General features: G+C 42.5%; 1 protein-coding gene across 5 annotated transcripts; it reads left to right on the top strand.

Annotated features, from left to right (window-relative positions):
* cdk16 (cyclin dependent kinase 16) lies at positions 1-16,365 on the top strand. Of its 5 annotated transcripts, none has more exons than XM_004568133.6 (17): positions 2-155; positions 1,074-1,268; positions 3,390-3,542; positions 5,365-5,483; positions 7,008-7,136; positions 8,137-8,193; positions 8,499-8,613; positions 8,709-8,803; positions 8,885-8,947; positions 9,249-9,372; positions 10,609-10,729; positions 10,915-11,012; positions 11,237-11,342; positions 11,589-11,631; positions 11,777-11,867; positions 11,952-12,029; positions 12,123-16,365. In XM_004568133.6, exons 2-17 carry the CDS (start codon positions 1,145-1,147, stop codon positions 12,158-12,160), a joined length of 1,554 nt encoding a protein of 517 aa, XP_004568190.1. In that variant the 5' UTR covers positions 2-155; positions 1,074-1,144; the 3' UTR covers positions 12,161-16,365. The 5 variants fall into 5 exon arrangements, with proteins under 5 accessions (XP_004568195.1, XP_004568190.1, XP_004568192.1 ...); XM_004568135.6 differs by lacking the exon at positions 2-155 and adding an exon at positions 191-213; XM_004568134.6 differs by lacking the exon at positions 2-155 and adding an exon at positions 312-477.
* Positions 16,366-21,106: the final 4,741 nt, after the last annotated feature.

Below are 21,106 nucleotides of genomic sequence, written 5' to 3'. Positions count from 1 at the left end.
GTGCCGTGAGCGTCTCCGTCAGGACGCACCGGAGGAGCGGAGCTGAGCAGAGCAGCAACATGGCTGCAGATTACTGGGAGCCAGGAAGATCCGAGAAGCCGTCAGACTGAACCGAGCCACGGATAACCCGGGACAGACCGGGATAAACCCTCCCGGTGAGTAACGGTCACCCCCGGGCCTCGCGTGTAACCGGAAAACCGTCTTTATCAAATGGTGAGTGAGTCGTTGAGGGAGCAGCGGCCGCTCCGCCTCCGCTGCTATTTATAACAGTGAGGAGGACGGTTTACTGCAGGAAATACACGGCTCCCGTCCTCGGCTCTCCAGCTCAGAAACACACAGGCGTAGGCAGGTCCACGGAGACGCGACACCCGAAGCGGCAGAACACAAACAACAGCTGCCACGGGGACACACACACGTAGTTTCAGTTCCCGTTCCGTGCCGTCAGATCCACGGGCAGTGACGTAACGCATCTGTCAGGTACATGTCCTGTCACTCAGCCAGGTGTTAGCCGTCAGGTGTGCACGTGACATGAAGCGGATCTAAGTGGCTGTTTGGGTTCATTAGTGAGTGCGGGTACTTCCTGCTACACAGATCCGAGGCCTCGAGTCTTTTCATCAACACTGAGTAACATCACACTCACCTGTGTGCGTCAGATTCACCAGTGGAAACTCGTGCCCGCGTTTTCAGGGTGTTCCGTGGGATTAGTTTTAAGTGTCACGCGATTACCTGCAGGTGAGATGAGAGTGCATGTAGTGATTTCAATGTGAGATGAGCATAAAGAGGATGATGTCTCAGGTAAACCAAATCCATAGGTGACATGAATACAGGTGGTCATGTACAGGTGAGCCGAATCTATAGCTGATGATCTACAGGTGATGATGTTCAGGTGAGACGAGTGATTCTTGTGAGGTAGACCTATTCGGCTGTGGTGTGGCAGGTGATGATGGTGAATGAATGGTAGATGAATATGCATAACTACTAATTCAGGCATGATGAGTCAGATGTTGAGGCGTTCAGGTGTTTCCAACTGTTTGGCTATTTACATTTCTGTCCTTTTATTTCTACCTGTCCAGGCGTGGTCTCCAGACTGGCAGCCCCGCCCCCCTTGGCGTCACGTCCCCCTCTCCCCCCTCGGCCCCCGCTAATGGAGAGGATGAGGAAGATCAAACGGCAGCTGTCACTCACTCTGGGGAGGGGTGGGTCAGGGGGAGGGGACAGGACACTGAGTGACACCATCACTCAGGAAGCAACGTCACACAGCGACTCAGGTAATCCTGTCAGGTGTGAACAGAGGCCTGTGCCGAGATTTTAGAGCTCAGCGCTGGGTTTTCAATTTTTATGATGGCGGCTTTAATTAATGCCACACACCTGGCTGCTCAGGTGCAGGTTATGCTTGAGATGAGAGATCAGCATGGAAAATTGCTGTCCACTGGATATAGTGTCACCATTCCTAGAAGATGTCTTGAACCTTGATGGACAGAGATATATATATATATAAAAACATACAACAATAAATGGGAAATTAAAGTACTCTTATTTTCCCCTTATACAACATGTCATAAAGAGAAAAAAGGTAAAGTCCTAAAAATAAATAATGAAACTGGGAAATTCTTTGGTGCTCCCATTCCTGGGACATGTGAGCTTTGTCCAGTTTCCCTACATTACTGACATCTGTGAGAGAGAGAAAATGACCAGCTAACTATAAATTCCCTTGGAATTTACCTCCGAGTGATTTTTATTCACCGCGTGGGTGAACATCACCCGACGTTAGTGTTCTAGGGTTAAATACTTTATATGTTATATGAAATTTGCAAGGCAGCCTACTTACCATTTAGAATTATGTTTCCATTTGTTCTCAGACAGTCAAAAAGCCTCAGGGAAACAATGATGCTAATGCTGTTTTACACATAAGAATACAGCGAGGCAACGCGTTCATTTAATGCAATACACAGTTGTAATTATAGTCGTATCCACTCGTGCTGCCATGACAAGTCTATTAAAGGAGACTTGTGCTCATTTTGTTTCTAATCTCTCGTTCTACTGCAGTAGTTTAGCTACTGATCTGTTTGGGGCTTATGTGTTTATCCTCCGTGGTGACCACGTCGGGGTTGTCCTCGCTTTCTGATGTCACACAGTGCAAAGAGTAACCCACTTCCCATCAGTATGTCCTGGCAACACCTGACACAGAGCTTGTTAAGCTGGGACTGCTTCCATGCTTACCTCGCTCATGTTCCAAGGTAGGCTTGAATAGCCTGGATGCTTGCTCTACCCGGGATTTGAACTCCGGACTTTATGTTCCAAAGACTACACACTTGATAAATTTCCCAGCCCTAGCATCGACTGTTTTACCAGTATATGTATATATGACAGAAAATAAGGAATCCCACCCCCAGTGTTAGTTCCTGGATATAAATGCTGTTTATCCAATGCTTTTCCTGTCACACGCTTCCATTTGAACCACAGCAACTGTATAGTGTTTATGTTTTTGTGTTTTTCCCACATGATCCCAGCAGATTGTCACAGCTCGTGGGAACTCACTTGTAACTTGACTGAAAGCTTGTCGAGTTGATGGCCACCTTTGTGTGACTGTTCAGTCTGACTGTGGATGTCAGAGAAAGTGAAGCCCGATAAGGCAAAGATATTCTGGGCATGTTGGACATATGTTGTAGTACGGGCGACCACATGACCGGCTGTGCAGCGCTGGCTTGCCGTGATGCATGCTGGTTAAAGATTTGTCTGAAGTCCGCTGGTGCTGCAGAGTGTCACTGTGTCACATGGTGACATAACCTGCCGTGAGCTTGGCGACTGCAGTGAGCTGCAGACTTTTTCCTCCGGCTCCACCAATAGGGAACCACCTCTGTGATGGCAGAACTTTGTCCTGATTGGCTGAATGCTTTAGTATGTAAATAACATGAATAAAATATATTTATTCATTTTATTTCCCCCCTCTTTTTTTAAATATGTAGCTAACTAATTAAAATTATTCCCAGTTAAAACAGTCAAGAACTAACCAGCTGCTAACCAGCTTTATAAACTGGTCTGCCACTCACACAGCAAACCAGTAACTGGAAGCTCGCTGGTTTAATTCCTGACACTTCCCGCCTGATTCCCTCCTCTGATCTGACTGGTTGGTTGGATCTGTGATTTGATTGGTTGCCTCTTGGATCTGTCAATCAATCAATTAATCAATAATATAACACTTGTTTAATTTGAATTTATTTTTTCTCCTTTAACCCCACTTTCATTTTTTTCCTTCCAAATCAACCAACCGTTACCCGCCTCCTCCCCTCACCTCCTCCTACACCTCCCTCATCCCTCCATCGCCCTTCTGTTACCTCCTTTCCTCCCCACATCCTTCCCTCACTTCGCCCCTTCATCTCTCCCCTCAGAGGTGGTGTCTCTTCGTTCCTCTGGAGGTTTGAAGGTTCGATCTTCATCCTCTTCAGTTCAGTCTTTACTTCAGTCGTACAGCACCTCACTGAGGAAACCCAGAGGCCTCGGACGCAGCCTGAGCTCCTACCTGAACCACGCCACCAGACTGGGTACTAATGCCGCAAATACATGTACATGCACAAGTACTGTACCACTAATACACACATACGTGCTGAATATATACAGTATAATCATGTACTGTGCATCTATCAACATTAAAATAGAAGTTGATTTTGCTGTATGCTTGAAAATGTAGATGAGTTTAACTGGTGATGTTTTATTTTAACGACTAAGTAAATTTAATTTCTCCTGTGAAGTGAAAACATAGATCAGTTGTTGGCTGTGAAACAGGAATGAAGTCATAATTGGTGAGTTTAAATCTGAATGCTGGAGCAGTGAAAGAGGCATTCCCCTCGATTTAAATTCAGTACAGCCAGAAAACAACAGTCTGACGGACGCTGTGGCTTCATGTGTTGGCAGGCTGAATGCTGCAACGTCACACTTCTGCTCTAATCAATGAAAGTGGCTTTTCTGGGCTTGAGAGTGTACGTGCTGCAGAGATGCACTCCATAAATATAAAAACACACCAGTCAAAATACTTTGTTTTACACACGGCGTGCACGATCATTTTACACAGAAATGGTGTTTGTATTTCTTCTTGTAATTGTAAATTTACAAAGTCTACTCTGTGGATGTTTTCTTAGCCACGTCATACAAACAGCGCTGCGTTTTGTCCATGAACTGATGAATTCTTTCCCAAATTTTTGCAGACTGTGACTGTGCAGAACATGCGCTGCATAGTTGCATTCTGCTGCATATCAGCTCTCTAGTAAAGCGCTATACAAATACAGGCCATTTACCATTTTTACCATTTACTCTGAACTGAGAAAGAAGAATTTGCCTGCAGCTGACCCAGGCCGTCTGCTGCAACCGGTCGCAGTGACAGGAAAAAGCAGAGCGATGTAGAAATAGAAAGAATATAAGATGAAATACTGAGCAGGTTGGCCTGCAGAACAGATACAGAGAGAGCAGAGACTGTGGGGAGATAGACGAAACCAAATGGATGCATGCAATCACAGCATATAAAAAGAGAGCACAGGAGAGGTGCGTAATATGAGAAGTTGTGTAACATGACCAAGGAGCGTTCGAGTCACCTGATCCAGCCCGAAATGTAATTGTTTCCAAAAAGAAAAGCTTAAAATCAGGGAGGGTGTCTGACTCCCGAACCCAGACTGGGAGCTGGTTCCACAGCAGAGACGTCTGATAGCTCAAGGCTCTGCCTCCAATTCTATGGAGTGTCGCAGGAAATAATGTCGTGCCATAGAAGAGATCAGCGTGGCTCTGCCTCTCAGTCTCCAGGAACCACAATAAGCCTGCACTGTGAGAGCGAAGTGCTCTGCTGGGATAATGCAATACTATTAAGTCTTTAAGATATGATGGACTCTGCTCATTCAGGACTTTGTGTGTGATGAAAATGATTTTAAGCTCTATACTAGAGTTCACAAGGGGCCAATGAAGACAAGTTAATATGAGAGAATTAATATGGGAGAAATGGCTCTTTCTCTAGTCCTCATTAGTACTCTTACTACAGCATTTCTTTATCAGCTGGAGGCTTTTCAGAGAGCTATGAGTACATCCTGATATAAATGAATTACAGTAGTCCAGCCTGGAAGTGACAGATACAGCGGAGTGCGTTTTCAGCATCACTCTCAGGCAGGATATTCCTGTTTTTGACGCTACTGCAGAGGAGGATTAGTTGTGAGTCATGCCACCAAAACAGCTCTGACCTGCCTGGACACGGGATTTCTGAGATGAGTTGTAGGGAGGAGCCTCTGTAGATCGGACTTGTTTTGGTGCATTTGGTGATATGGGGAATTTAAGGCCTGCTCTACTCTTTGTATGCGTGTGACTGTTATTCGTGTGTGTTTTCAGAGATCGTCCATGAAGATGTGAAAATGAGCTCAGATGGAGAAAGCGATCCAGCTTCTTCTTCTGATGATGTTCAGAGTCCAGTTAAAGTCAGAATGAGGAATAAGAAGATCTCTACTGAGGTACACACACACACACACACACACACACACACACACACACACACACACACACACACACACACACACACACACACACACACACACACACACACACACAGAGAGCTTACTAGCAGAGATGTTGGGATATTCCCCAGTCTTTAAGGAGCACTCACTATTTGTTTTCTGCAAAGCCTTGAGGACCTTTTAGCGGTTTGGTGCAGCTCTTCGCCTCCTTGGTTGGTTTCGTTTTTGATATTTTCTTACATTCCTTCCAAAGGAACATCTTCAGCCAAATGTGTTATAGAGCTAAGTCTGGTTTGAGATTTCTTGTTGCTTCTTCAGTCCAGCGCGTCGTAGCTGCTGACGGAGGGCCTTCACACTGCTCTGACTGAGACGGTGCCGTGTGTTTCTCTAACATTAATATTTATCAGATGCAAAGATGCGTTGGAGTGGTTTAGCCTGCAGCTTCCCAAACATGTCAGCGAGCTTGTCTTCATCTTTTTCACGACTGAAAGACTCGGCTGGTCTCCGGGTACAGATGCACAGCTGTCATGCTGGCTGGTCCAGGTCCTGCTTTTAAGGAACGAGCAAGCAAAATGTGTTCGTTTCAGCGCCAGACTCGAACTGGTGCTTAACAAAGCTGGGTTTACCTGTGCAGTGCTGGTAAAGCTGTAAATGAGCCAATAGGCTACAATAACTGTCAGGCTGAAGTGTGGGCTGATTGAGCTGCTGTGTCATTAAAAGCAAACCGCTTAGAGAGTGAGGACTCTTTCATCTGTGAGCTTTTTATTTTCTATGTGGGCTTTTGTTTTTGCAGGCAGATGTGTGACCCCCCCCCCACACCACCTCCCCTCGCGGCTAATGGGTGATGCCAGTCTGTCACACATCTGTGGACAGATGTTCTGACTCCTGGCCGGAGGTTTTGTTTCTCTGCCTTCTGTTTTAAAATCCTCTAAAGGTTTTCTGATGGATTCAGGTCAGGGGACGGACTTTATCCAGCTCATAATTTCACATTGTGCTTCCATTAGTCTGTAAAGGTCTGCTCCTCCGAGGAACCTCCATGTGTCTGGCTCTGCAGCTACCGCTGGGTCAGATCAGGTCCATCAACCTGTATTTTCTTTTGGCTCCTCCTGTAGATCCTGACCTCTGCTGCTACATTAAAGCACAGGTACAGGTGGATTCCTCACCATGTTGGTCTCACCCTGAGAGCCAAACGAGCAGCTGTGGAGTTCGTGGGTTCTTTTTATAATCTCGCTCAGGCAGCCATCTTTAAGAGGAATCGGGTGCGATTACTGTTTGCTGCAGTGGTCACAGGTTGCATTCAGGGCCTGCATTTCCAGTGCTGTCTGCCCTTTGTTTGTTTTTAGTGCTACTTCAGATCCAATGCAGACATTTCATGTTAAAATGAAACGGTTCCTTTCATGATGACTGAACATTTACCTGCAGCGGTAAAAGGTCTTTGCTGATGAAAATAAACTGTCAGGTGCTGCGGAGGATGAAGGTGAACGTTCACGTGAATTCTGTTGTGTTTCTTCTCTGTTTCAGGACATCAACAAACGTCTGTCGTTACCGGCTGACATCCGTCTTCCAGACGATTACCTGGAGAAGTTTAATGTGATTGGTCCAGCTCTGTTCGAGCAGCCAATCAGCAGGCGGCTGCGTAGAGTGTCTCTGGTATGTGTAACTGCTTCTTTTTGTTTTCACGCAGGTGTTTGGGACAGTTTTGGGTAGGCCTGCCACAAACGATGATTTTGATAGTCGACTAGTCACCGATTATTTTTGTGATTAGTCGACTAATTGGATCATGCATCCAGTGGACGTGGAAAGTATAGCTTATTGGACCAGCATCTGCTCTAATATAACTATCATTTCTAACTAAAAATAAAGACAAGATGATGGTTTATTAAACTTTTAATGAAATTTGCAGATTGTCTCAGTGAAGTTTAATAAACTCTGCCGTCTGCTCCTTGCTGTTCAATATATAACAGGACATTGGAGTAAATTCGACCATCTCACACTTCTGTTTAATCAGTTTTCTGTGTGATGTTTATTCAGCTGTGTGAAAACTGTAACTTTAATCTCAGCCAAACCGATTTACTCAGGAACTAATAAAAGACTGAACAAAGCCAAACAACAACATTTTTAATTTATCTAACTGACTTATAAATCATGTTTAACCTGAGTAGCGAAAGATCGCGAGGGGGGGGGGTTGAAAACGATGTGCTGGGAGTTCGCTGTTCTTGCCGGATCTAGTGAGCCTTGAACCCGGGCTCGCTATCCAGCTGGTGGGTAACAGACGTCTCCGAAAACGTCGGAGCGCTTTTACAAATATGTGATGTCTTGATAAACCGAGCAGATACTCGAGGTTTACACAGCTACATTCTCGCCTGGAAATATGTTAAACGTTTATTTTGTGACCCAGACATTTGGGCAGGCTTTGTCGCGCCGCTGTAACGTAATCGGCCTACAACTGCGGCCTCCGAAGGATGCGGCCCCTGAATTTGGATACGCTGGGCTGCAGACTGTGTGTCTGTAGGGGGGGATGCAAGTGTGAAACCGGTTTCTGATTCTGTTGTTTCAAGTAATGCAGGATGTTTGTTGTGTTGTTTCTCTTGCATTTAGTGTGCCAGTGCAGGTTATTTTAACCCTCTCATCTCTGCCTCTTTGCCTGCAGTCAGAGATTGGTTTTGGGAAGCTGGAAACTTACATCAAGCTGGACAAACTGGGAGAGGTGAGGCCACATTATCTCCTTCTATCGGTTGATGTCAGACAGATCTTTGAAACTGTTTAATAAAGAACACAAACAGGATCTAAGTGCTCCGTGCTGCTCTGTGACACTCCTTAAGGGTTTCATTTCAGACTCACTAACTAATGTAAAGTTTTCTGACCTTTTCTACAAATTAAGTGTAAAAAGCTTTGCCTGACAGTCCACTCTTTTTGTTGTAATGTTTGCTTTTGGCTCCTGAAATCAATAAATAAGATTCCGATGGCCCAAATGCCCCGCCTCTCTCCTCTCTGTGTGTCACCTGTGTGTAGGGGACCTATGCCACAGTGTATAAAGGTCGGAGTAAACTGACTGAAAATCTCGTGGCTCTGAAGGAAATTAGACTGGAACATGAAGAAGGAGCTCCGTGTACTGCAATCAGAGAAGGTACTGCATCACTGACACTGAACCAACAGAAGTATTACTGGTGCTACAGTAGTAGAAGTACTAATGACAGCATGTTTGTACTTTTTACTCCTCAGTGTCTCTGTTGAAGGATTTGAAACACGCCAACATCGTCACGCTTCATGACATCATCCACACGCAGAAATCCCTCACACTGGTGTTTGAGTACCTGGTAAGAAATGCACACAACAATACACAAACTCCTCTTCTTCTTCTTCTTTGGTGGGTTTGAATGTGTGTTCATGTGTTTCAGGACAAGGATCTGAAGCAGTATCTGGACGACTGTGGAAATGTCATTCATGTTCACAATGTCAAAGTGAGAAAAGTTTGTTTTATTCTTAGTATAATGAAATTAAGTGTGTGTGTGTGTGTGTGTGTGTGTGTGTGTGTGTGTGTGTGTGTGTGTGTGTGTGTGTGTGTGTGGCACAAACTGATGTGACAAACCTGCTGGTGATTTAACTTTTCTGATTTTGGTAGATTTTTAAACAATGATAAAAAATGAATTTAAAAAAGCAGAAGGAATTCTTCTTCTCTTGTTTCCCTGTTTTTGAGGGTTTTTCTTTGCATCGTGTGCTCATCGACTTTTCCTGTAACTGCAGTGGTGTTTCTGTCCTCAGCTCTTCCTTTTCCAGCTGCTGCGAGGTTTGTCGTACTGCCACCGGAGGAAAGTTCTCCATCGAGATCTAAAACCACAAAATCTGCTGATCAACGAGCGAGGAGAGCTCAAGCTAGCAGACTTTGGTGAGTCCTGCAGACACTCTTAGTTTTTGTTTTTTGTTTTTTTTGTAAAGTTAGGACCTATTTAAATCTTAGCGTCTGAGGTTTTTCTTGTGCAAAACTCACCTTTTGAGTGATGTAAATGTGTAATGATGTAAGCGTGAGCTACCGGCACCTGTCACGCTAAAACTAAGGAAAAGGCAAACAAGAAAACAAGAACAGTTGGCTCTGAAGGTGGAACAAAACATGAAGAAATGGACCGACATTCACGTCCATTATTTATTGGTTGGAGGAACATCTTGCTCGTCTGAGCAAAATATCAAATTTTATTTATTCTCAACTTCGGACTTCAGTGAAGCTGCGTAGGGAGAAAATTAAGACACTGGAAGAGGATTACAAGAAAGTAAAAGACCAAATCAACTGTGTGTGTGAAGAGCTGCCCAGCTGTTGCCAAGCCCATCTGTGACACACACACACACACACACACACACACACACACACACACACACACAACAAGTGCTACTTATTAAATTGCAGACCGAACCCTTGGCCAGTAGGAGCCCCCGGCTGAATCCCTGCCTTTCCAGCTCCACGATTATCACTAAACCTCGTGATTTTCTTCATCTTGTTGTTGTTGTCATTCCAACCAGCTGGCAGTTATGTCATGTTAGTGATGAAGATGTGAAGTTCTTCAGGGACCTCTCTCAGACCTTCACTTCATTTATTTATCACAGCATCGCAGAGAGCCGTTCTTCCTGTATTACCAGTGGAGACAGTTTTATTGGAAGAGAGTCGATTTTTGGTTCCTGTGAGAATTGGATATTAAAACCGCTTCGGGCCGTGCGGTTAAAGACACAGAGGGCGACCGATCCCTTTTTATGCCTGGACTTTGACGATGAGCCAGAGACATGGATTTGCTCTGTGCAGTTTGGCAGAGGAGGATTACAGACACACATCTGACCTCCACAACCAGAGACAGAATGACCTCCTCGGTGAATTCAGGACAGCAGAGTCACTGCACATCATCCCATCGTCTATTTGTAATGCAACACCCAGAAAGTATTTAAAATGCCTTTTGAGGCAGTGTGAGTCGTGGTCCTTACGGAGAATGAATACATTTATTTTAGCTGTTAGGATACAAATGTAATCTGAATCAGTGTAAAGACAGTGATGATGAGGCTTTAATGACACGTGTGTGTGTGTGTGTGTGTGTGTGTGTGTGTGTGTGTGTGTGTGTGCGTGCGTGTGTGTTTGTTTCAGGTTTGGCTCGAGCAAAGTCGATCCCAACAAAGACGTACTCCAACGAGGTGGTGACGCTGTGGTACCGACCACCTGACATCCTGCTGGGCAGCACCGACTACTCCACTCACATCGACATGTGGTCAGTGATGCAGTACACTGTACTACTCTATTGTAGTACTGCTACTAGAAAATTTGATAAATTACATTTTAAAAAAATCGATTCTTCTGTGGTGAAATGATCATCTATGGTTAAACCATCTGATGAGACAAACCTCTTGCCGTGTGTGTGCGTGTCTTTGCGCTTGTCTGTCTTTCTGTTTTTAGGGGTGTTGGCTGCATTTTTTACGAGATGGCGACAGGTCGACCTCTGTTTCCTGGTTCCACAGTCGAGGAGGAGCTTCACTTTATCTTTAAATTGTTGGGTGAGAATCATCTTCTACTTCGTAATCTTTTGAGGACTCCATCGACCTGTGTTGATTAAAAGCATGCCTTAGGTTGGACGTGGGAGGGACGTCACACCACACCTCATCATGCTGCTGTTTTTAGCTTTATTTTGTAAATTAATTTAAATGTATGTTTCAAAAAAATAGCTGTTAAGCTTTTGCATTTATATTTATAATAAACCTCGTATGTATTTTGTGTGCAGGTACTCCCACAGAGCAGACCTGGCCTGGGATCACGTCTAATGAGGAGTTTGTGGCGTTTAACTATCCTCAATACAAAGCAGAGAGACTGAGTAACCACACTCCCAGGTGCAGAGCTGCACACATGTACACCATGTTTTAGTAGCCGGGGGTTAAAACACTAAGCCTCCTCATCCATATGTCCAGCCTGTTGCTGCTGACCCACCAGGATCCGTGTGATTCCTTTGCAGTGGCCTCCAGAGAGCCTTCCTCTTTACTTTATTTTAAGTCACCAGATCTGCAGCTGCACACAGATGTGCAGTAATCTTAAAGGCTCACTGCACCAGATAACGAAGTTTGTGTTTTTGTGTTCAGGCTCAGCACTGAAGGAGTGGAGCTGTTGTCAGAATTCCTACAGGTCAGTTAACCTCGCAGTGTTTGTGCGTCTCCTTTTCTTTCTGAATCATAACGAATAAATAACCTTTTGGGGTTTTTTTTTTTTGTGTTCATTTATGTGATGGGGAAAATAAAAATTTAAAGTTTAAACTTTATTTAAACTTTAGTTTGAGGGGAAGAAGAGGATCTCTGCAGACGAGTCGATGAACCACTCTTACTTCAGTAACCTTGGAAAGAGAGTGAAGTTACTTCCTGACAGTAAGTTTAAAGTTCACACCGGTCCCATTTGGTCCCTGTTGTTACGGTAACATCACAGAGGCGCTGTGGTTGTTTTTGTTTCAGCGACGTCCATCTTCACCCTGCCAGAGATTCAGCTTGAAAAGGAAACGATGAGACCAACAGCAGCAGCACCGGATCCAGGTAACAGTCTGTGTGGGAAGGAGGCAGAGCCGGCGTGGCTCCCTGCTGGGTTAGTCTGACACTGACATCGTCTATTTTTGTCTTTCTGTCCAGCAAACAGTCCAAACAGGAGGCGGAGTATGCTTTTCTGACATCGTGGCGAGGCGGAGTCAGCTGCTGGACAAACAAAGGGAAACTGACAGGACAGGAAGTGACGATGATGATGCTTTTTTTTTTGCTAGAGGATTTACTTTACTGACTAACAGCAAGTGCAACAGAGTAGAAGAAAACAGAAGTTACTATTATTTATGACGAGAAGATGAAGCCCGTTGTTTACACAGAGAGGAAATTATGATTCGCTGCAGCTACCTGACCAATCAGAGCACAGAATATTGGGACTAACGGGCTTCAGGGCTTCACCTCGGTACATGGAGAGATGAACGGGTGAATTGTAGTAAAAGCTTCTCCAGGAGGTTCTGTCTTCCATCTTCACTGCAAAGATTAAACACATAAATATCAAGTTGGTGAAAGTCCTGGAAAACCTGGAATTCAGCTCTGCTGTCATGGAAACCCCTGGAAACAGCCGTATACGTCATATCATCCGTGTGAACATCTGCGGCAGCAAAGTCAGCGTTAAACTGAAGCCACGATCCAGTCCCAGCGTGCTGAACTGTACCTGCTTAAAACTTTAATAACACCTGATGAAACACAATAAAAATTCAGTTTGTTAAACACACAAAAAACAAAAATTCAGAAATTTTGACTCCAAAGTTTTCCCTAAATTGCAGCTTGATTTATTTTAATATTTTTTTTAACGTGCTACCGAACATGAGATGAAACCGTCAGAGTAACGTCGAGCCTGCAGCGAGAGGAAAACAGGCGCTGTTTTCACATTAAAGGCTGAAGACGAATGTTCTCTGTTTCAAACCCGCAGCTCTTCAGCGGTCTCCTTATCTGTGTCGAGCTGCCGATTGTGTTTCGGTTTGCAGTATTACATTTTACACTTCAGTGTTACTATTAAACAGCCTGCAGGAGAAGCCAAACACACATCTGTGGAAATTTAAACCTTTGCTTTTATTTTGAAAGTGTGAACCTGATTTCTGCTGTTCTGCATGTGTGTGTCGTACACTCGAACTTTATACTGTAATACTGTTAATATATATATTAATACCAAGAGACGGTAACACCATAAATATGCCGTATATAGCTTATCACAGAGAATTTATTTCAACTGGAGTTTTATTTATTGGTTTTTTTTTTTTGTGTTTATTGGAGATCAGTAAGTAGGGTTTTTTTTTTCTTCTTTTTTTTGTCATGGAGACTGTTGAAAAGTGTGATGCCTTTGCCTCATTAGACCCCATGACATGTCAGAGGAAAATGCAGGGCACTGATTGGCTAATTCTGTTTAAACAGCAGCAAACAAGTTTGTTTCTGCACAGACTCAACCAGCACTCAGCCGATTGGGAATTTCCTATGAAATGCGCAACAGACAATTTTTGATGGCAAATTACACGCAGCATCGCGTTCTCTTTCATAAAGAACTTTTTGCAGCTCGTGGTTTTTAGCCTGTGTGTAAACAGACTGCAAAAGAACATTTTAAAGAGATTCACATCCTCGTTGAGACCTAATCTTCCCCTTCACAGAGTCCAGGTGTCGCTGGATGGGATTCATATAACCTTCAGGTAGTTTTCAGATTTCATCCCTTCAAAAACAGATGTAATTTCAAAAAGCCAGTTTTTATTTTTATTTCATTTTTTTTGTATTCTTATCAGTTTTAAGAGTGTTCATATTTTTAAGAGATAAGCTGTTCTTGATGTGAATCTTTATTTTTTAGCTGTGAAGAAATCTTAGCAATAGAGAAATAATAAGACAATAATAACCATCGAACAAGGTGTTTGACTCAGAGGAAGCTGACTTTTCAATCTGCTGTAAAAATGTTGCATACAGTTGTATGTTTGTGGGAGGTTAGAGACATCCAGTGCCCGTAAACGAACGCACCTCCTTTATGTTTGATTGTTTTATTGAACGGCAGCAGAAGTCTGAAGTCTTAAAAAGTTAGAATGGATTCTAGAGGTGTACATTTTTTTTAAATACCAGAAAAAGATATCAGACTGAAAATATTCAGACTTTTGCTCCCCGTGAATCATTGAAACGAAACGATAAAACATTGTGGAGGTGAGTTGCCGTTATAGGTAGTAATTCAGAGTGTTTACTGTGTTTCTGTGAATAAAATTGGACACTGGCTGCAGTCAAATGGTCAAAAGAAATGATCACCTGTGTAATTTTCTAATCACTTTTCCTTAACTTCAATGAAACATGTTACAAAAGGATGATTTATAAGGACTTCAAAGAGCCACAGTGCTCAGACTGCTCACACACTAAACTGGCAGCAGATGCTTTGGTGTTTCTGTCTCCAGCGATGCAAAAATCTCGTCTTAGTTATTTTGTCCCATGTGTTCTGTTTCAGGAAGAGTATAAATATGACTTCCTCACCAACCTTTGTCTAAGGCTTCCAGTATCTGTGACTGAAGTAACAGTAATAATCCTCAAAGCTGGCAACACAGCAAGGCACAAAAAGAGAACATATCCATGCAAACTGAGGTATACTGCAACCTTCCCTGTGGCTGTTTTATTTGACCTAATTACATATAATTGTTGCAAATTAGGCATGGGTATTAGCTGCTTACCTTTCCTGAGGAAAACTGACTATTTGACTGCAACCTGTGTGTTTTTCTTTTGGGACTTAAATGTGTTCAAAGTGATGTGACGGGGGGAGAGTCAGACTAAAGGTGAAGCTTCTGTGAGCCGTGCTAATGCTGGGTTAAACAAATGACTGTTGAATGTAACTCTAAACTGTTGATGTGGTCAGTAGTTTAATGTTGGCTGGGTTTACAGTAATAATGTGTACAGAGTTACTGATTATTAGAGATAATCACAGGTTTTAATCTGCACGCTGCAGTGTTGTTGTTCCTCAGCTGCTGCTCAATTGCACAGGAAACGGCGTATAGATGTGAAAGTTCAGAGCGCATGTTTCTTCAGAGGTCACTGATTGATCTGCATTTTTGGTTTTAGGAACATGAAATAATGGAAAAGAACTCAGGAGCACACTACGTCCCAGTTGTTGAAAGAAAAGCACTTTTGCTTTAATCTGAGATTAAAGCAAAATGGTCAGAAATCCTTCAGGACAGGATTTTACAGGTACATTTTCAGCAGTCATCACTTGAGTTTTCCACATACAGTGTGTTGCCTAATGCAGAGTTAACAGATCATCATACAGCATGTACTACTTTATTAAAAGGTGCACGTAAGACCGACTGGGCTGGTTCTCAAACTACAAACGCTGTATTTTCACATGTACACGTCTTCTCTCTCTTTTCCATTCTAATAGTATCCAGTCACTGAACCTCAGGGAAGGGAACAGTACATTGTGATGTATGAAGCCATTAGTTTCCCTTCTTTAAACAGCCTCCATTTATAACAACAAAAAGACGTCATTAAAATCAAAAGCTGGATCATCGTTTCGTGCATTGGTGTGTGCTGCTCCCACCACAAACCAAGCGTTTCACAGACCCTGAACTGGCAGCTTTGTTAAATGTGCCCATATCGTGCTGCTTTGTGGGGAGACTGTACATGTACATATGTGTCCTCTTGCTTAGATCCAGTTTGCACGGCTCTGTGATGGGAGCAGTACATCCTGGTGCATGAAATCTTCAGTTTGCCTCTATTTCATACAACAAAAACACACTTGATGCCTTTTAGAGGGAAGTTAATGTCCTCAAAATTGAAAGCCGGTGCTCCTGATGCTAAACTTCAAATCCGCTGTTGCTAAAGGGGATTTTTTTTTGTTGTATTAACACCTTTTATCAGATTTGGACATTTTGCTTTTACATGAATTATTAAACAAAACGGGACACAAAACAAGAATCATTCAAAATCATGCAAAGCGAGGCAGCAGCAGGGTTCATGTCTGCTATGTTTGTCACGTTTAGGAACATTTTAGTGACCTATGGAGAAACATGCATGTTTCTGGTCCACATAGATGCAAATGCTGTTTTCTCTGCTTTTGTAAATGAACTAACATGCTTTGTTTTGGTCGACACCATACCAAAGTTATCTGCAATATACTGCACTGCATGATGGGATTCTTCCAGATAACTTCTATGCTGTTCATTTGAATAATCTTCCATTTGCCAAGAAAGCACTGCGACATATCTGATGCTATAATGGATCTGCATACTTGAAATATGAGTCCAAGTATGAAAAAGAAAGTATATCCTGTTATTGTGTACAATTATGTTTACTTCATGTATACTGGATATATTTAAAGTACATAAATATTAAAATTCTTTATTTATTATCAGTGTTGGCTGTTTGTTTATTAGACTTTATTAGTGTTTCTACTTTGATATTACAGTTAACAGGTACGCTGTACTGTAGTATTCACTCGTCCATCCAAATCATTGAATTCAGGTGTTTCCATCACTTCCATGGCCGTGTTGCCAGGACAACAGTACATGCCTGACTGCATTGTGCCGAATTGTGGATTATGGTGTGGCGTTGTCCCCTTAGTTCAGGTCAAAGAAACTCTTAATGCTTCAGCACACCGAGACATTTGGGACAATTTCATGTTCCCAATTTTGTAGGAAGAGTCTGGACCTCAAGCCCGATAAAGCACCTTTGAGATCAGAGCGGAAACCAGGAGCCAGGCCTTTTTGTTCAATATCAGTGTGCGACCTCACAAATGTGCTTTTGGAAGAATGGTCAAGAATTCCCATAAACAACTGTTAACCCTTGTATGGTGTTCGGGTCTGTGAGACCCGTTTTCAGTTTTTTTCAAAAGAAAAATTAAACAATTAATTATTTTTTCAACCTGAAATTCATTGGCTTTGGCTTATTTTCTGTGAAGAGCATGAATCTGAACAAATTTTCAATGACCTCATACTGTACCTCCCCCCACGCAATTACATTACATACAAGGTGTTCGGGTCCACTGGACCCAGGTCTAGTAAAAGTGTTGAAAGTGTAGGTCCTGTGTTCCCACACTCTGTCTTCCTCCTTTCTGGTGCTGCTGATAGTGTTTTCTTCCGCTCCCGCACAAAGTTGCAACATTGTTGAAAATTCAACTATCAACACCGTCTGCTCTGACATTCCCGCACATTTTACCCTCTTTCTTTAGGGATCCAAATTTTATTTTCTCATACCCTGTCCCACCTGCAAATTAGGGGCATAATACTATAAATAAGACTTTGCCAGTGTGGTTCTTTATCACAACTGATCAAGATGGCAAAAGATTATCTGCTGCGAGGGCCGTCCAATTGATTTTGGAAGAGAGAGGAGCTTCTGATGATGATGTTGACAAAGAGGTTTCAGAATATTTCACATTTCTGAGTCTGACAGTGACTTTGAAGAAGAGGATGAGGTTGAGCACCATTTAGTAACAAAACGAAGACGAGTACCCCATCTGCAGCCAGCTCCAGGACCAGAACAAGCCCACCAGACAGCAAGTGAAGAAATATGGATGTCAACAACTGGTGAAATTGAATGGTCTTCTTGCCCAAGAAATGAGCCACCCTGCAGAGCTGTTACTGTGATAAGCCAGGGCCAACACGGCTGACAGGTACTCATGTGCAGGACATCAAGTCTTCATTGGAGCTTTTCATCCCAGATTCCATCCAGAAAATTATTCTGGATTGCAGTAATCTAGAAGGAAGGTGTGTTTTTGGAGAGAGGTGGAAGGAGATGGACCAAATCCATCTAAGAACCCCAAAGGCCTACTTTGGGGTTCTTATCCTTGCTGGAGTTTTCAGGTCCAAAGGGGAATCCACAGAATCCCTGTGGGATGCAGAAACCGGCACGAACCTTTCCGTGCATCAATGTTTCTGGAAAACTTCAACAAAATTTCCAGGATTATCCGTTTTGATAACCGAGACGACAGACCAGCTCGACGGCAGAGAGACAAGCTAGCTGCCATCAGGACAGTGTGGGATAAGTGTGTGCACCACCTCCCCTGTTTTACAACCCTGGGCCTAATGTCACCATTGATGAGCAGCTGATCCCATTTAGTTGTGAAACATATTGCTTCACGTGTAAATGTGTTGTGTCTTTCCACTCACTCCGCTTGATTATAACTGATTTTTTTATAACATTTTATATAAAAGAAAAACGAGAAGCACATTAATTCATAAATGTGATCTAACAAAGGTAAAGGGAAAAAATTAACCATGTTTGCTGTTCATGTGGCTTGTAATTGGGATGAAGTAAACATCTGTTGAGTAATTTAACATAAAATTGTTTGATAGTGTTAATTTGGAAAGCCAAAACTCTAGCGGGTCCACCAGACCCATGAACACTGGCTGAGTAACAAAAATACGAACACCACACAAGGGTTAAACCTTGTGGGAAGTCTTCCCAGGAAGGTTGAAGCAGTTATAGCCCGAAAGAGTGGATCGCCGTAATATTAGACCTGTGGATTAAGAGTGAGATAAGTTCATATGTGTGTGAAGGCAGAGAAGCAAATGCTTTGGAAATATAGAGTAACTGCTAAAACAGGTTTGTTTGGAGGACTGAGTAAAGTGGAAATCCTGGATAAGGGGTAATAAAAATGCAACTAAATCTAAAACAGAAAGAAAAGTAACTTAAATGACCGTGTACAAAAAAAGGACTCAGGCAGAGAAGCTGTTAGGAGATAAATGAAGTGAATCTGACTTGTGAGGAAACTTCACACAGCGCTTACAGACAGTATCTATTTGTTTTATGTACAAACTTCTCCACAGTAAAGTTGGTGTAATCGATACATGTAATTAGGGAATGTTTTCAAGCACAGATACTGTGTGAAGTCAGTCACTTTTACTAACTTAGGTGTGGAATACTAACCACAGGAAACTAGGACATCCCTCAATATATCAAACTAAAGTCATTTACAACTTATATAGTCCTTATCTTCGCCATTTTCCTGCCCACTGCACTTGTTCTTTATCTTCACGTCCTCTTCATTTTCCCGTTCTGTCTTTCTGAGCCTGCTGAGTCTGCATGTTGAGGCTTCCTACAGGCAACATTTGTGAGAGTGATAACCGATAAACTGCATACAATGGGCTGATACGTCAGAATTCATTTTGTGCAGAGACAAATGAAGATATTGGTGCTTTTTGCCAGAATGGAGTCAAAAAGCTGCTGCAGATTTGAGCTTCTCTCTCCATAAACATGAAACGTGTAAGCGCTGCTGCTGACGTGCACGAACATTCAGCGCTATCTGTCTGAGCACACTCTTCTTTTCTAAAGTGATTTTGTTTTTATAGGCTGCTGGAGAGTGTTTAGTCTTCTTTTCTTTCTTTTAGTGTTTGTGATGAAGTCGGTTTGGGATTCAAAAAACTCACATTAAACCCGAGGCTTCGATTCAATGCAGGTAAAAGTTCAGCATGACGTACCTTCATTTGAAGAGTGTGTTTTTATGTTTTTCCTGCCTAATTTATAAAGTTCTTTGTTTTAATTTGGCCGTTTCACATTTTTATTCTTCTTGAACACAGATTTATTTTTTTGTTTTTTTTAGATTTTGTTTTCCTTTAAAAAAAATCCTCTCAAAACTATTTTTTGTGTGTCTGTGAAGGTTTTCCAGTTGATCTGCTGCAGGTTTTGATTTACATTGTCTGGCTGTTAGTTTGTTATTGCATGGACAAGCAGAGGAAAATGAAATACTGGATAAAAACCATCATCTTTGATAAAAACTTCATAATGACCTGCTCAAGTCTTTTTCTATATAAGAGCTCAGCAGTCTCTCGTAAACTGTGAGCAGAGATGTTTTTCATTTGAAACAAAAAAACAAAATGTATTCAAGTTAAAAGTTATATAATTTAAAGGTTTCAGCTGGACGCTCTGAGTTCAAACCAGCTGAATTATAGGACAAGCTGTGAAGCTGGATTCAATTATAAGATTTTTGAACTAACTGCAAAGTTCCACGATAACACTTATAACCAAATATCTTACTACCAAATCAGTTTGCTTACCGTCTGAGCTTATTATTATTATTATTGTTTCTGCATGGAATTTGCAACTTCTTCCTATGCTTGCATGAGTCTTCTCGAGCACCCAGGCTTCCTCCCACATGGGTTAGACTAATTAGCAATTCTTAATTGGCCACAGGTGTGAATGTGACTGTACGAGGTGGTCAGTCTTTCTATGTTACCCTGGCAAAACTGGTAACCTGTCCAGGGTGTACCCTGCTTTTTGTCCTGTGACTGCTGGGACAGGTTCCCTGAAGTGGATAAGTGGATGGATGGATCTTAAATTGCCTCTATGCTAAGACTATATTAGTCCTAATTCAGAGTTGACAGACACAGGCAGGCAGAGAGGGGCAGAGCAAAGTTCGAGTGGACCTATTACGCCTTCCTTCATCTCCTTTCATATGTATGTCCTGTTACAATAATGGATTATTTATTCAAATTATATGTTATATTATACATATTCTCTTTAAGAAAGTTTAGCTCTATGATTTTGAAACATTTTAACTTGCAACATCTGAGCAATCAGTGGTTAATAATAATTAGCCAGTGCCATCACTATTACTAATTAAGGAAAAGTAACTATTAATAGTTACTATTAAAGGTATTATTATTATTTTTTTAGATTTTCAGTGCATCGGTTCATCTTCTCTGATCGTGATGTCATTACAGACTGTAATCAGCAGATGGCAGCAAGACAGCATCAGTGTCCCATCAAGCCAGCGTAGGCACCCTGAACACAGAAGTAAAGCTGATAGATCAGAAACACCAGCACATTACTTTAATGCTATAGCTGTCAGCATAACCCTCTCTGCTTTCAGATGGTTTCTTCCAAACGCGGGCTGTGAATGCAGCTTCTGTGTTAAAGCTGTTAAGAGGCTTTTCTATCCTGATGGAGTGACAGCGACAAAGATTGTGCCAGAAGCACGGTATCAGATGTGGAAGGCAGAGGATGGCTGGGTTAAAAAGTGAAGCAGGGACTGTGAAGACATGTGAAGTTCTGTGTTTATGCGACACTTTTAAAGACAATGAGAGAGCAGAGAGGTATCTCACAAAGAAAATGTTTCAGAAAGTGAGGCTGGTACAAGGTTATTCCAGTAAAAG

The sequence above is a fragment of the Maylandia zebra genome, linkage group LG20 (assembly GCF_041146795.1).
Source record: "Maylandia zebra isolate NMK-2024a linkage group LG20, Mzebra_GT3a, whole genome shotgun sequence".
Taxonomy (NCBI): Eukaryota; Metazoa; Chordata; class Actinopteri; order Cichliformes; family Cichlidae; genus Maylandia; species Maylandia zebra.
This window is presented reverse-complemented; position numbering and strand designations above follow the sequence as displayed.

What these genes read in the sequence shown, in the direction of transcription:
- cdk16 (XM_004568133.6), top strand. Translation starts at nt 1,145, where the DNA reads ATGGAGAGGATGAGGAAGATCAAACGGCAGCTGTCACTCACTCTGGGG. An exon ending in AACGTCACACAGCGACTCAG is followed by an intron (nt 1,269 to 3,389) that starts GTAATCCTGTCA and finishes CTCTCCCCTCAG; the next exon opens with AGGTGGTGTCTCTTCGTTCC. An exon ending in CTGAGTAACCACACTCCCAG is followed by an intron (nt 11,343 to 11,588) that starts GTGCAGAGCTGC and finishes TTTTGTGTTCAG; the next exon opens with GCTCAGCACTGAAGGAGTGG.